This window comes from Natator depressus, chromosome 1 (assembly GCF_965152275.1).
Source record: "Natator depressus isolate rNatDep1 chromosome 1, rNatDep2.hap1, whole genome shotgun sequence".
NCBI classification, from domain to species: Eukaryota; Metazoa; Chordata; order Testudines; family Cheloniidae; genus Natator; species Natator depressus.
In genome coordinates, this window is record NC_134234.1 from 38,452,851 (window position 1) to 38,467,257 (window position 14,407).

The following is a 14,407-nucleotide window of genomic DNA, read 5'->3' on the forward strand; positions in this document are numbered from 1 at the left end:
TCTGAATTAACTTCTACCAAAAGCTGAATTCCTTTAAGCATTTGAAGAGATGTGTCTGTAATAGATACATTTCATTTTTTTTATTTTTTCAGTCAGAATGTCTCCTAATATATGTAGCAATTTGACGTATAATATTAAATCATTGGTCTTGGCCACATTATTAAAATGGTGAGAGGAGTAACATGGCACTGTATGCTGCAGATAAGAGCTATCAGCATTGGATGCTTCCTTGTATATTTAATACAGTATTGAATCATTTTAAAGCAAGTTGATTGCTAGAAGCATTCTTACACCATGTCAAATTGTGCTTTGTCCTAAAGCGCTATAATTGCTTTACAAAATGTAAGAACAGGAGTTATTTGGCAGCTTTTAATATTGTGGAGTGATATGCTAGTTAAATTCAAGCTTTGTTATACTGTGCGAAGGAAATTTACTGCTGACAAAATATTGCCCGTTGGTATTTCTCTCCTTGTGGGTAATAAAAGCAAATGAGCAATACCTTCCATGAGCTCGTCATCCTGGAAGAGTTCACTCTAGATATTTAGAGAGATGACACACCAGTATGTATAGGACAGTGATAATACTGGTGAAACTTTACATTTGATTTATGTTAAATGCATTGATGCAAATAGTATAACTGTAAAATAAGGTGTGATTTATATATATTTAAGAAGTCAAATTGGGCTATTGACTACTTGCCTTTGCTCTGTTTGAGTAATATGGCTTTCATTTATGGATAAAGTATTCCAAGCAAAGCCTTACACCACCATTGAAGAGAGGGGAACGTTTTACTTTGTCTGCAGTATTTTTAGGAGAATTATTTTGATACATTTACCATAACTTATGTATTTTAAAAATACAACACTCTGCTTTTATAGATGTACCATATTTTATATGGTACACATATTTCCATAATACATCCACTCACAACTTTTATTTATCTAGCTAGATTGTCAATATTAGCTTTTTAAACACATCTCAAAGATACCTTTTTTAATGAGTTAAATGTGCATGGGCAATTCTTTTCCCCCTAGTGTTTTAACTTAAGTGAAATAACACCAAGACTGAGTTTGGCCCATATTTTATATCAAAGCCAGTCTTAACCACTGTTCCCACTGTGTAGGATTTTAAAAAAATTCTTCCTTTTATCTTTAAATCTCAGTTACCACCAACTACTATTCTCCTGAGGTAAGATCTTGTCTTTGCAGGTAACTTCTTTTCCAGTATGTCTAAATTAAAAACCAAACTAAACCCTAGCAATTCTGATGGCAGAGCTGAAAGTTTCACATTCAGCCAAATAAAATATTGTTCGGGTTTAGGGTGACTGCAGGCAGCGCTCACACTTGAAGGTCAGGAAGGTGAATTGTTGCTGTGTTTTTGGCCCTTCTTGGAAGGTGTAAGTGGATATACAAAGAGAAGAGGGGAATTTGGCCTTAGGGGTAGGAGGAGAATATCATCTAAAAATAAAGATGTGGATGAAAACCAGCGTATCTTATTTCATCCAAACCTAAAACCCTGCAGCCTTTACCTTAGGAAAGTGACAGACTTACGGAGAAGCATTCTTGGCTGGGATGGTGGATGTGAAGGTTTTCAAATCTAGGCACCACTATTGCCACAGTAAACAATTACTAGAACATTTGTCAGGTGAAGACTTGAGCAAGATGTTTTTGGTGTATTAGGACTGACATACTGACCCACAGCTGCAATAATATCAGAATGTTTAAAAAAATACCCAATTGACTTAACATCGCTATCAGACAGGTATAATACTGTGCAGTTAAGAGACCATTTTTAAAAATAAAATATAGTTTAGATGTTGTTTTTTTTATTTACAATGTAAGTAAGTTATTATTGTTAATTTATTACTTGCATTATTAAGATGAGGTGGAATACCATATTACTAGAAGAAAAATATCAAAACAAAGCAAATTATTGATTAAAACAAAGATGTCCTTAATGGCCATGTTTTGTTTTAAAGAGTTAGGGTTTTTTAAATGTTGGATCTCCCATTTTATGTATTTTGTAAATTAGAAAAAATGGAAGCCATAGTATAGTTTAAGAATTTTATTTGAATTATATAAAATACATGTAGACATTGTTTAGCTTGAATATGTAAATAATTCTATAGTAATCCATTTTAAATAACTGTTCTAACTAAAACTTTTCTAGACAACTACGCTTATATCTAGACGTTACGTTCATGTCTGTGGGAAAAGTTTCACTTATGCTCATCCTAAGACTTAATCAGCAACTGGTGTTCTGATGATCTAATCATGTATATCTCTGGGCAATCTGTGCACATGTGAAACTTACTCCTGTATGTACTTTTTTGCAGTGCATTACAAACCTTTATTTTTTGTATATAAAATACACAGTAGCAGGGTATAAAGGTTACTACCAAATTATAGTGAATTCAGTTAGTAACTGTAGAATGCTCTACATAGTTTTGCTGTCTCTGAATTTCAATTCTTAGTGTTCACAGGTTTTTTTAATTGTATTCTACTGTATCTATGTGTTAATGATCTAAGTTAAAATTGTTATGCCCTCTTTAAAGTGTGAAAAGCTTGGCCTTTGTTCCCAAGAGATATTTTTTCATTCCTCATTTAGTCTTTGTAATAATTTGAGACCCCAATCCTGCAAAAATGTATGCATATGTCTAATCTTAAGCACATGGGTAATCTCATTCACTTCAATGGGACTACTCCCAGGTTTACAGCTAGGCATGGGCATAAGTGTTTGTAAGATTGGGGCCTGAGTATATTTTAGACTGGAACCTGGTGAACATTTTAACGTGTAGGATCAAGTTCTCTGCTTTTATAAATGGGTGAAACGGTACTAACACCAGCAGAGAATTTGTCCAGCACTGCGCATGTTCTAATGATTAAAATGCAGACAGATATTTCCAGCTAACAATTTGTCCAGATTCTTCTTCACACCACATAATCTATTTTCAACCACATAATCTATTTTTCATTTTGTAAGGCAACTTTTTACTCAGACGAAGTATAATTTCACATTTTTTAAAAAATTGAGTGGGATTCTTAATGAGACTGATATTTAAAAAAAAAAATTCACCAACAAAATACAAAAATGCAGACCTAGCGGCATGAGTCATGGTCTGTTTTGTACACACACACACGCACACACACCCCTTGTATTGATGTCCCCTCTGGCAGAAAAAGAGTGCCAGAGAACAGTTTGGACCACCTGATACACTTTACTCTCCCCCTTCACTGGCTGTTGTGTACTACTTCTGTGATGTGACTGTTCACATCTGTTAGCAGTATTTTAGACCTTAAGAAAAACCATTGCAAAGCATGTACATGAATTCTTATATTAGAGAAAAAATAAAGATACCTTTTTTCTCACGATTGGATTGTTTTTTGTTTCATAAAGACAACCTTGCTAGAGCAACACAAAAGCTAGGAATGAAATTTATAAGGGTCATTCATAACCACACAATAAAAACTTCTTCCTTGAGCTTGGTACAGCTAATAAAATTCAGTACAGCTAAACAACGCATTTTAGATGCATAATAGGTTCGTGGACTGTCAAATCATTCTTAGAGGTCATTTCTGTTTCATTGATTTAACTCTTATCCCCATGGCATATAGTTTTAATTTCCCTAATACAGAAAATCCATGCAGTTAAATAGGATTGTCAGTAATTTAGCAGCAGAATTTGTATTAGAGACTCTGTATGAACAGATCTTGACTTCTTTCAAATACTGCCATTAATCTGTTTTTTTTAATTGCATAATCCTGGTAGTTTGTACCAAAAAGGATTGTGTGGTAACAAATAACTCTAAGTCAAGGACAGCACAAACTACCAGTCTTTGGAAAGAGCTCTCAAAAACCTGGATCCCTGGAGCTGGCTCAACAACTACTGACCAGACAAGGGTGGGTGACAAGAATGACAATGTAAATAGCACTCCACTGCGGAAACTATCCTATACTGCTATCAGGTTTTGAGTGCTGATAAATTCCAGGCCTAAGACTAAAGTTTTGCCCAGCTGTGAGCCCCTGCTGTGATATTACATACATCCTTGTCATTTCATTGGCTGTTCAGTGACATTGCATCATTACAGGGCTTCTAAAGAGGCAGTGGATTGAAAATACAAGTTTCCCACTAACAAGGAAGTCTGACAAGACTACAGCAATGCGTCTCTGAGAGTGCTGCTCACAAAGCTCATTTCTCATATGCTTTGTCCAATGTCTATCCCTTTCCTAGCAGGGGAAGAGCAAGTGCTATGAAACTTGCTTCCATAAAATGCTACTAACTTGAGCACAAAGCACTTATCAAACTCATGCTCAAATGTGGTGCTTTTGGCACAGTACTATAAAATAGTCTGCTTTCATTATCTTTTACTGATAGGCTGTTTCACTGCCCAATTGCTCCAGAAAATTTTTCTCTCTAATCTAAGCTCTTCTTTGCTTCAACCCATTGCTACTTAACTTGCCATCTTCTGACACTGACTGATCATTACTTTCATTATAGTGTTGTCATGCATAATTATGTCTCCTTGCATTTTTTCTAGATTACCTTCCTCTCATCATGTGTACTAACCTCCAGTCCTTCTATCATTTTTGTGTGTTAACCAGTTCTGTTTGTGCCAGGCCCATGCTATGGAGTAGGGCTAGTAAATATTACATCCTCAAAACTGGTCTAAAAGAAAAAGTTGCAAATTTAAAGAAATGTCAGACCTTAACTTTACCTGTTATCCAGCTGCACTATGATAGTCTTTTACATGATCATCTGTAAATGTTTTTTGTGGCCACAGATACATGTGTAACATAAATGCAGTACTGTGTATAACTCTGTATGCCACAATCAATAAGTCATTTATATATATATTTTTTTTTTTAAAAGTTAGTGGATGAGAAAAGGGCCTTCCAGGATTGTAAAAAGTGTAGTGAAGTCCCGTCAGCTTCAGTGGGAGCAGGATTTGGCCCTTTCTGCAGATACAAAGTGCAATTTCCAAGAGCATTTAAATGACTTTGACTTTCACTGAAAGTTGTGGTCCAAGACGTGTAAGATTTGTCTTCATGAGAGATTTAACTGTGTTGACTATGAACTTTCTCCTTAAGATGCTCCGTGTTCACACATCAATACCTCAGGTGTGCCAGAGTCACACTGAAAGCGAGGCAGCCACAATATCATGAGGTGTAGGGCAGACCCCAAGTTTGCTTGTCTTGCATGTTGCTAAAGTGTTTTGGGAAATCCCACTCTATAACTACCAAATCAAAACCATCTTTCCTTAAAACGGGCACCTCCTACTGAGAGCCAATTCTCTCTGTAGGCAGGTTTTCTAAACCTTTTGTCATTTTTTTTGTTGCTGTCCTCTGAACTCTTTCCAGTTTGTCCACCAGTGCTGATTAGAATAGGACCGTTACTCCTGTGTCTTACATATGACACTTACATACACTTAATACAGCCCAGAGTGATATTTACCTTTTTCGCAATCTCATCCCATTGCTGACTTGTATTCAGTGTGTGATCTGTTCTCATCCCCAGGCCTTCCTCTGCAGTATATTACTGCCTAGCCAGTTATTTCCCCATTTTGTATTTGTGCATTTCATTTTTCCTTCCTAAGTGTAATACTTTGCACTTGTTTTTACTGAATTTCCTCTTCATCTTGGCTTCAACCCAATTCTCCAATTTGTCAAGGACCTATTGAATTCTAATCCTGTCTTCCTAGACCTGGCTCGGTGTTATCCACAGACTATATAAGCATGCTCTGTACTCCATTATTCAAGTCATTAATTAAAATACTGAATAGTACCAGAGTCAGGACAGACTCCAGGCGGACCCCCCACTAGATACATACTGCTGGTTTGACAGTGAGACATTGGTAACTGCTCTTTGAGTGTGTTTTTTCAAACAGGTTTGCATACACCTTATAATAACTTCATGTAGACCATATTTCCCTACTTTGCTTATGAGACTGTAATGTGTGATTGTATCGAAAGCATCATTAAATTACTGCAATGTTGTCTAGTTCCTGCAGTAACTAGTATCCTCCTGATTCTTTCACCTACTCGTAATTAAAATGGGCACCATGTTTTCCATTTTCCAATCACCGGATAACTAACAAACTATTTGTGGATTGTACTTTCAAAGGGAAGAAATGATATTCCTCAGAACATATGCAATTAAAAGAGCAAGTGTGTTACATTTAATGTATGAATTACTGCCATCATATAACTACAACACTGAGAGAAATTATTTAAAAATAACTAACTTTTTATAGCATCTACTGTATTTAGCCATATATAGGTGGGTTTAAGCCTAAATAAGTTTTAAGGGTTGAAGGACCTTTCACTAAGTCTTGCTCAAACAAAGGAGAGAAAAATGCAACCCAGAAGCAAAAATGTACATCATAATATATAGGTAGAAAGTACTTTAGTTCTGTGCAAGTGGAGGACATAGAGCCAAAATCTCCTCTTAAGTACGTGGGTGCAAGCAGTAGGTTGTACTGATGTGGTTAAGAGCTAAATTTAACCACTCATCTACACATATAGGATATTAAACAAATACTGTACTTGGGTTGAGCCCAGAGGCCAAGATCCCATTAACAGGTAAGTTCTCTCCTTTACACCACCCTTTTAACCAGCACACTGAAAAGTTTCCTAAATAGGGACCCCATCATCTGGTAACCCTGGCTGTGGCAGAACTGACTTTCCAGAGCTCTCTTTGCGTTTTCCTTCCTGCTGAACTACCCGTCTCCTTTTACGGATTTATTTTCTGTGCACGAGATCTCTCCATTCTCCTACATGCTACCCTACCCTTGCCTCTTCCACTCGACCCAGCATTACATGTGATCCATATTCTGCTGATTAATACCTGGACTGATGTCCCTATGGCTTAGGATACCCTTGACCAATCCTGGAACGCTCTATGAATTGGACTATAATTAATTCCACTATCGACTAGTTGTGCTATTAAAGTTGGGATTTAGGGCATTCCAGCCCATAAGTAATTAGGCAATACTTAGAGTTAGTATTTAAGACTGAAATAGCTACAGGAACTTACTGCTGTTTATCATGTACATTTGTACTTTAGCACATTCTATAGATCTTTATAGCCTAGCATATCAGTCTATTATGGCACTTTCATTAGCACGGATACAGATATTTCAAAAAGGTTGAAAAAATTACTGCAGATGCCCTGTATCTAACACATCACAAACATCAACTAGTGACTTGTAACATTTCATAAACCCATTTATAGCTGTTCCGTGCAGGCGATCTGTCAGTAACTAGAACAGGGCAGCATTTACTTGCTGACTTCAAAGGGGACAGGTCTGTTACATTGGACCATTTCAGAAACACTATAAATAAGTCCAAGGAATGTTGCTTAACTTAAGCCATAGAATAAAGCTGTGTGTTTTTTTAATTGGTAACTTTAATACATCTGAGATGTCATTGCATATTAGATTGGCTCCAAGCTGGTCTCTTTGACTTTTTTGATTCCTATCTTTGAGCTACCACTACCTTCAGACATTGGTTGAATATGATTTGGCTTCTAAGGACTGTCTGCAATCTTCTAGGTTCTTTGAGGTCACCCACATAGGCCTCTGAACTGTCCATCTTGTTTGACTAACGAAAGTGGAGCACCTGGAGTGCCATGGACAATCAGTTATTCCCTCCCCATAAGTGATTTTAGAGCTACAGCTGGTGGCCAGACACTTGTTGTTCTCCCTTTCTTAAATTGGCCCACTGCATTTGGTTTTGTTTGGAAAAAAAGGTCAGTAACATCATCCCTGTTTCACAGATAGAGAAACTGAGGCACAGAGTGGTGAAGGGACTTGCCAAAGATCCCACCAGCAGGCTAGTAGCAGAGCCAGGAATGCAACCCATTCCTTGTCAGTGTTCTATCCACTAGGCAACACTGCCAGCAGTGCCCAAGGCAAAATGAACCCTTTACCCCACTGCAATCACATCCTTCATCACTGTGACACACTGCTAATAGGATAAGAAATTGAGCTACTATAATCAGCTCAAGAGTAACAGTTTGGAAGTACCTGGATAGTAAAACACTGATGGACAAGCTGAGGTTTATGGTTTTAAGTCCCTGCAGACTGGCCAACGGCTTTGATCTATCACAGCTGAAGGGAACGTTAAGCACTGTAGAGTAGTCTTGGTTCATTGCATTTTGATTATGAAAGTAATTGGGCCCTTCTAGTTAATATGATCATTCTCAATCGGCATGCACACAACCATCTGAGCTTTTTCAGATTTCAAAAGAGCCTATTTAAAGATCGAGCATGTTGGTGTGAACGCAACTTTGGGAAGGCTCATTGCAAAGTAATTGTCAAGCTGTTAGAGCAGCAAGAGTTCTTGAAATTAGGGGAAAGAGCACCAGCTAAGTGGATGAATCATAGTGTTACATAGGGGAGAAAGCATCTTTATATTTTAAGAGTTTTGCTACGTGTACTGATGGAAAGGGGGGTGAGGGGAAAGTTGCAGAGTCTCTGCAAAAGAAATCCAAACCACTTTTGAAGATGGCAGAATAGAAACTACAATGTTCAGTATTGTTAATACACCGGATGATACTTTTATAAAAATGAAACAGACAAAATACCTAGTTTTAACTTATCCAGGTGTTGCAACAAAGTGATGTGGACTACAACCTGCTGCATGGTGGGAGAACTTGGGTTCCTGTTGGGAAGTACCCTCTGCCCTTTTAGCACTGACTGAAGCTGGGAGCATGAGGCAAGCAGAGAGGAGGCAGCTGGACTCTAATCCTGTTCTGGGTTTCCTTACAGAATAAAACGTTGTTCCTGGTGGTTTGTCTGAGTGGGCCTGGTCTGAGGTGAACACTCACTGGCACACAATGCAGAGCACATTGAGGAACCTCAGGCCCAGCCCCCCAAAGTTGTGTGTAAGTCACAAGGCAGACGTACCCTTCCGTGAACAGCCTCATATCAGGATAGGGAACAGGGGTGGTGGGTTAAAACTAGACTGACCCTATTGCCTCCTGTGGATTCATGAAAGGCACCAGCTTCACAGCCCTTGCAATCATCAATAAGGGAACAGCCATGCGGCTTTCCCTCATGCTCTCCTGCCAGCATTCCTGCCTCTTAGTTCCAGGGGCCAGCCTCTTCTGGATGAGAAGGTAATTTGGTCACTGCTCATGGCCTTTCTGTTTGTGCTGCCAATTGGGATGTGGCCATCTTCCCACTAGGAACTGGACTGACACCATCCCCTCATTTTGGATCACTCAACAAACTGCCAACAGCTGATCACAACCTTCAGGCACTGCCAATCAGGACAGAATTTGAATGGCTCCATATCCCATGCTCAATCACCTGAGCCACTTGATCCTCAAATACAGGCATCTTGCTGTTCCCCCCATGGCAGTAGGTCACTTGAAACTCCAGCATGGCCCGGGTGAGGTGTACTTCATTCCTCATCCTCACCCTACGTGTGCTTGTTTTTGCTTTCTTGACCCTCAGTAAGGAAACAGTGTCATTGGACAATATGAGTCTTTTGTTTATATCTATCCTTTGTAATTTGACCTAAACTTCCACTTCTTGGATGACTCGTTTTTGAGGTTCAGATCATTGAAGTTCTCTGGGTGAAGCCAGGGTGGTCTCTTGCCATACTTCCTAGCTAGCCTGTGCAGTAGAATAGTTTGCTCTTGTACCTTTAATTAAGTCTCTCTAAAAAAACTGCCAACTCTCTTGAACTGTTTTTCCCCTTAGACTTGCTTCCCAGGAGATCTTACCTACCCACGCCCTGAGTTTGCTGAAGTCTGCCTTCTTGAAATCTATTATCTTTATTGTGCAGTTTTCCCTCCTGCCGTTCCTTAGAATCCTGATGCTAGTTCATGATCACTTTCACCCAAGCTGCCTTCCACTTTCAAATTCTCAACTATTTCCTCCCTATTTGTCAAAATCAAATCTACCTGTGGATCCCAGGTGGCGTTAAGGATAAAACCTGGAGCATGTCGCTACAATAGACTTGGGGCTCAAGTCCCTCCCTGACTAGGTGTCTGAAACTGAGTTTTAACTGGACGGAAATGGCGGGGGAAATAACCAGAAGGAGGATCTGCTGCCAGCAGTTATATAAGTTTGCAATGTGAGTGAGGGTCCTGTTCTGCAGCAACTTTGGATGAAACTGTGGTCACAATAAGTGCCTCTTTACGTTGTACTGTTACCATACTGTGATTGAAAAGCTGCCCAGCTAACGTGGAGGCCCTTTACATAGGAAAATGGGTTCTGTTAGCTGCTGCATTTAATACTGTGATTTAATTAACTCTCAATTGTTAACAGAGACATACACAGTACGTGTCAAAGCTGCTACTGATTTACTTTTGTTGCATTTTTAGATTTTGCCAAACAAAAAAAAGTCAACCCCTTAGTGTGTCATGTGGTACAAGGAAATTGGCTTCTTGCTGTGTTCTCAACCTGTATCAGGCTTTTAATCAAAGCTGACTCATTTTCTCTTCCCCTTACTCTTTTGACATTTAAAAACTAATTTACTTGAACACCACCACCCTGCGAATGGCTCGCATGTGTTTTCTTAGCGATCCCGAGGAGAGGGGCTGGAACACTTAGAGGCTTTCTTTCTGCAATTGACCAGCACTCATAAATTGTGGAATGAAGCAGTACAAGACAGTGACAGTACTTCAGTCACTTAATCAGAGAAATTGAAAAATGTGTAGGGTTATGCTATTCTCGTTCACATTTAAAGGAAAGTACGGGGTTGGCTGAGCTCTGAAATTATTGAACTAGTCACATGAAAGCCGCTGGGCTGCCTCGGCCCTAGCTTTTTCTATTACTACCTGTAGAGTCTTGGCTAGCCACAAATTGCCATTGTTTGTATCCAGATTAGATTGTGGTGATTCTGAGCAAAGACGCCGACTTTCCTTTTTCCCCGATGGTTGTTCCACCCCTGCTCTGCCCTCACTCTACCTCTTCCCTCCCCATACCCCCTTCCCGTGCCTCACTCCTCCCCACCCCCCTGCCCTCCTACCGCTAGCTCTTCTCCACTCCCCCTTCCCTGAGCACCTCCTGCCAGCCCCAGGGCCCCACCAAACAGCTCATCGGTGGCCAGCCCAAACTGTGGCTGGTGAGTGCTTGAGGCCCAGAGCACCCAGGGAGTTGGCACCTATGATTCTGATTGTGGTCACAGTGATATCTATGGTGGGGGGCAGGGGGCCTGATCCAGCATCCATTGAAGTCAGTGGAAAGTCTCCCATTAATTTCAGTGGACCTTAGAATGGACTCTCACTTTTAGAACCCAGTTAAAGGGAAGACAATGGAAGGTCAATACTGATAGGGTGAAAGTGACTAGATGAACACTCTATACAAAGATAGTGGCTTTGTACCTTAAGGACCAAACCTTGCTGATTTAGGAGTTGGCAGACTTATGCTTGAGCGCCCTGTGGGCTCTACTTCATTGTGGTAGAGCATTTCCCCATCTTCTTGCACTATGAAATTCCCTTGCAATGAGGTTTGAACAGGTCCTTCCAAAGCATTTAATTACTAATTTGCTATAAGAGTGCATAACTTAAAAAAAAAAATCCAAGGATGAAATCCTGTCAATAGCAAAACGATTGATTTCAGTGGGATCAGGATTTCACCCACCTCATCCTGGAAAGGATCTAAAATACTTGTGCTTCAGGGCTTAAGGCAAACTCTAACTCTTGAAGGCTAGGAAGAAATTGCCTAGGAGCAGGTTATTCCATCCCCACTGCAGGGTTTCCCAAACGTGCTGGAGCATCTGGTACTAAGCTGCTGTCAGTGACCGGGTACTGGACTAGATGAGCCAGTCTGGCAATCCCTTTGTTTCTGAAGCTGGAAGCCACATCAGCAGTAACAAAAGGGCACAAAGTCTTAGTTGTTTATTACTACTTTCAAATCAAATCACTCAGGACGCTTTTATAAGGCGAGCTTTTGGAATGTATTGCACTGTATCTTCCTTGGAGTTAATAAATACTGACAACAGACAGCATACTTCAGCTAAAACAGCCCAACAGCAGATAATACATTTAACTGCACTTTGCAGTTGCATTCAGCAAACCCTATTTGCATAAAAGCTTTCTGTTTGGGTTTTTTTACTCTCAGTGTTTTTTCAAACAGTAAACAGCTTGTTGGGAACTGCTGCTTCCATCTATGAATCTAGCACACGAGCACTTCTAGCAAAGTTTGGAATGTGGGCGGAAGTAAAATGGATACAGAGCAGAATGGAAAATTTCTCTGGACGGTCTGAAGAGAGGACCGACCGACCATCTCCTGTGAGGCATGGAAAGAAAAAAAAAAACCAGTTACCTGCCTTTTCAGAACTGTTGTTCTTCGAGACGTGTGGCTCGTGTCCATTCCATTCTGGGTGTGTGTGCCCATGTGCACAGTTGGAGATTTCTGCCTTACGGTATCTGTAGGGTCAAATATGGTGCCCTCTGGAGTGCCACGCCCATACGCTGGCACATTAGGACCACCCACTCTACACCCTCTCAGTTCCCTCCGACAGAGGGGCAGGAGGGCAGGTCATGGAACAGACATGAGCAACGCATCTCACAGAACAACAGCTATGAAAGGTAGGTAACCGTTTTTTCTTCTTTGAGCGCTTGCTCATGTCTATTCCTTTCTGGGTGACTCACGAGCAGTATCTATGGAGGTGGGCTTGGAGGTTATGGTCTCAGCTTGCAGCACTGCTCTACCAAAGCCAGCATTGGCCTGGGCTTGCTGGGTAAGCACATAATGGGACGTGAACATGTGGATGGACGACCAGATAGCAGCCCTACAGATGTCCTGGATAGGCACTTGAGCCAGGAAAGCTACCGAAGAGGCTTGCGCCCTTGTCAAATGGGTGGTCATGATTAAGGCTGCAAGTCTTTCCGTGACTTCTGCAGCGGCCAGTGCTGGCCCAGGGGCTGCCTGAGCCAGGCCAGCAGCAGCAGTTTGGTTGTGTGAGAGGGGGCTCAGGGTTAGGGGCAAGGGGTTGGAGGCATTTACCTCGGGGGGGGGGGGACTCCCTAGCTCCCACTGGCATGGCCCTGCAGCTGCTAGGCGGAGGGGCCAGGGGGCTCCGCATGCTGCCCGTGCCCACAGGCCCTGTCCCAACAGATCCCATTGGCGGCAGTTCCTGGCCAATGGGAGCTGTGCAGCCGGCGCTAGTGGCCGGAGCTGCGCATGGAGCCCCCAGGCCCCTCCGCCACCTAGGAGCTGCAGGGACACACAGAGCCAGGTAGGGAGCCCCTGCCAAACCCCTGCCCCGACACCAGTAGGGGTCCCAGGCTACATGCCATGGCCCACCCTCCGCACCCCCCCAGCACCAGCACAGTCCCAGGCCACCTCCCGCAGCACCCCTGGACTGAACCTCCCAGAGCACCCACGGTCCCCTGCCCAAGTTTTAGTCAGGGGGTATATAGTACAAGTCATGGACAGGTCATGAGCCTTTAATTTTTGTTTACTGCCCATGACCTGTCCATGACTTTTACTAAAAATACCTGTGACTTAGTCATGATCGCCAGAGGGGCCACCTTTGCCTGATTGTATCAGCAGCAAACACAGGCAGTGATCCAGGAAGAACTGCAGGGTGTAGCACCCATTGGTCTGAGATCCGCCGCGACCAGGCCAACGGGAAGGGGTGCAGGCAGTTGAGAAGAGCAAGAGGGTGGATCCTGGGAAGTGACTGGGGCACCGTCCTCGGGCACACCCTCAACATGCCTGCTTCTGGCTTCTGAGGCTTCCAAAGGGCCAGGCTGGGCAGACCAATGGGAAGACGAAGGGTGTCGCCATTTAAACCCCTTGTCTCTGTCCTTTTTCCTGTAGGTGCTTGGCCGGGAAGTCCCCCAGGAGCTAGACTGGGGAGGCAGAGAATGAAATGACTTCCTAGCCTGCTGAGGATCATGAAGTCTCAAGAAGCAGAGTGTGGCACAGGAGTCTTTAAGGCCGTGGAGCCTTGCATCAGAGAGCTCAGAGAAGAGCCCTGCTCTCTCAAATGGGAGGTTTTGATGCATGGCCAGAAAGGGTTAAACATCCTGCAAAATAAATAACCCTCAAAAGACATGTGGAGGGATAATGTTTGTGTATTTACATATGTATGAGTAGGGTCCACAATGTAATCGACAGTCCCTGTCTATGCTGTATTCTAATAGTTCAGAGATCAAAAGAACATCCTAGCATTTAAATGAATTGTAAACACGGGATATCTCGGTTTTCATCTCTCTTTGAAATATACCGTGAATGGTGGAGGAACAAGCAAATTGCCATATGTTAATTCTATAGCTTAGTACTGGTGATGGACCTCCTTCAAAGTCATCCTAATTACTTTTTGTTCCCAGAGGTACTCCCAACTTGTCAAAGAGGACATGAAATTGTATAAAAGATCCTCGAGTCCTGATTCTGTCATCTCAGATCTGCTTAAGCTTCATCAGGGGAAGTTGAGTCACAAGACTG

The 14,407-nt window shown here is 41.8% G+C and overlaps 1 protein-coding gene across 1 annotated transcript in view; it reads left to right on the forward strand.

Annotated features, from left to right (window-relative positions):
• Window positions 1-13,920, forward strand: part of ZC3H12C (zinc finger CCCH-type containing 12C) — a 70,544-nt gene extending 56,624 nt beyond the window's left edge. Inside the window, exon 7 of the mRNA XM_074957750.1 lies at window positions 13,781-13,920. Coding sequence (XP_074813851.1) covers window positions 13,781-13,811 — 31 coding nt within the window. The 3' untranslated portion in view covers window positions 13,812-13,920. The remainder of the gene's footprint in view (window positions 1-13,780) is intronic.
• The last annotated feature ends 487 nt before the right edge of the window (window positions 13,921-14,407 follow it).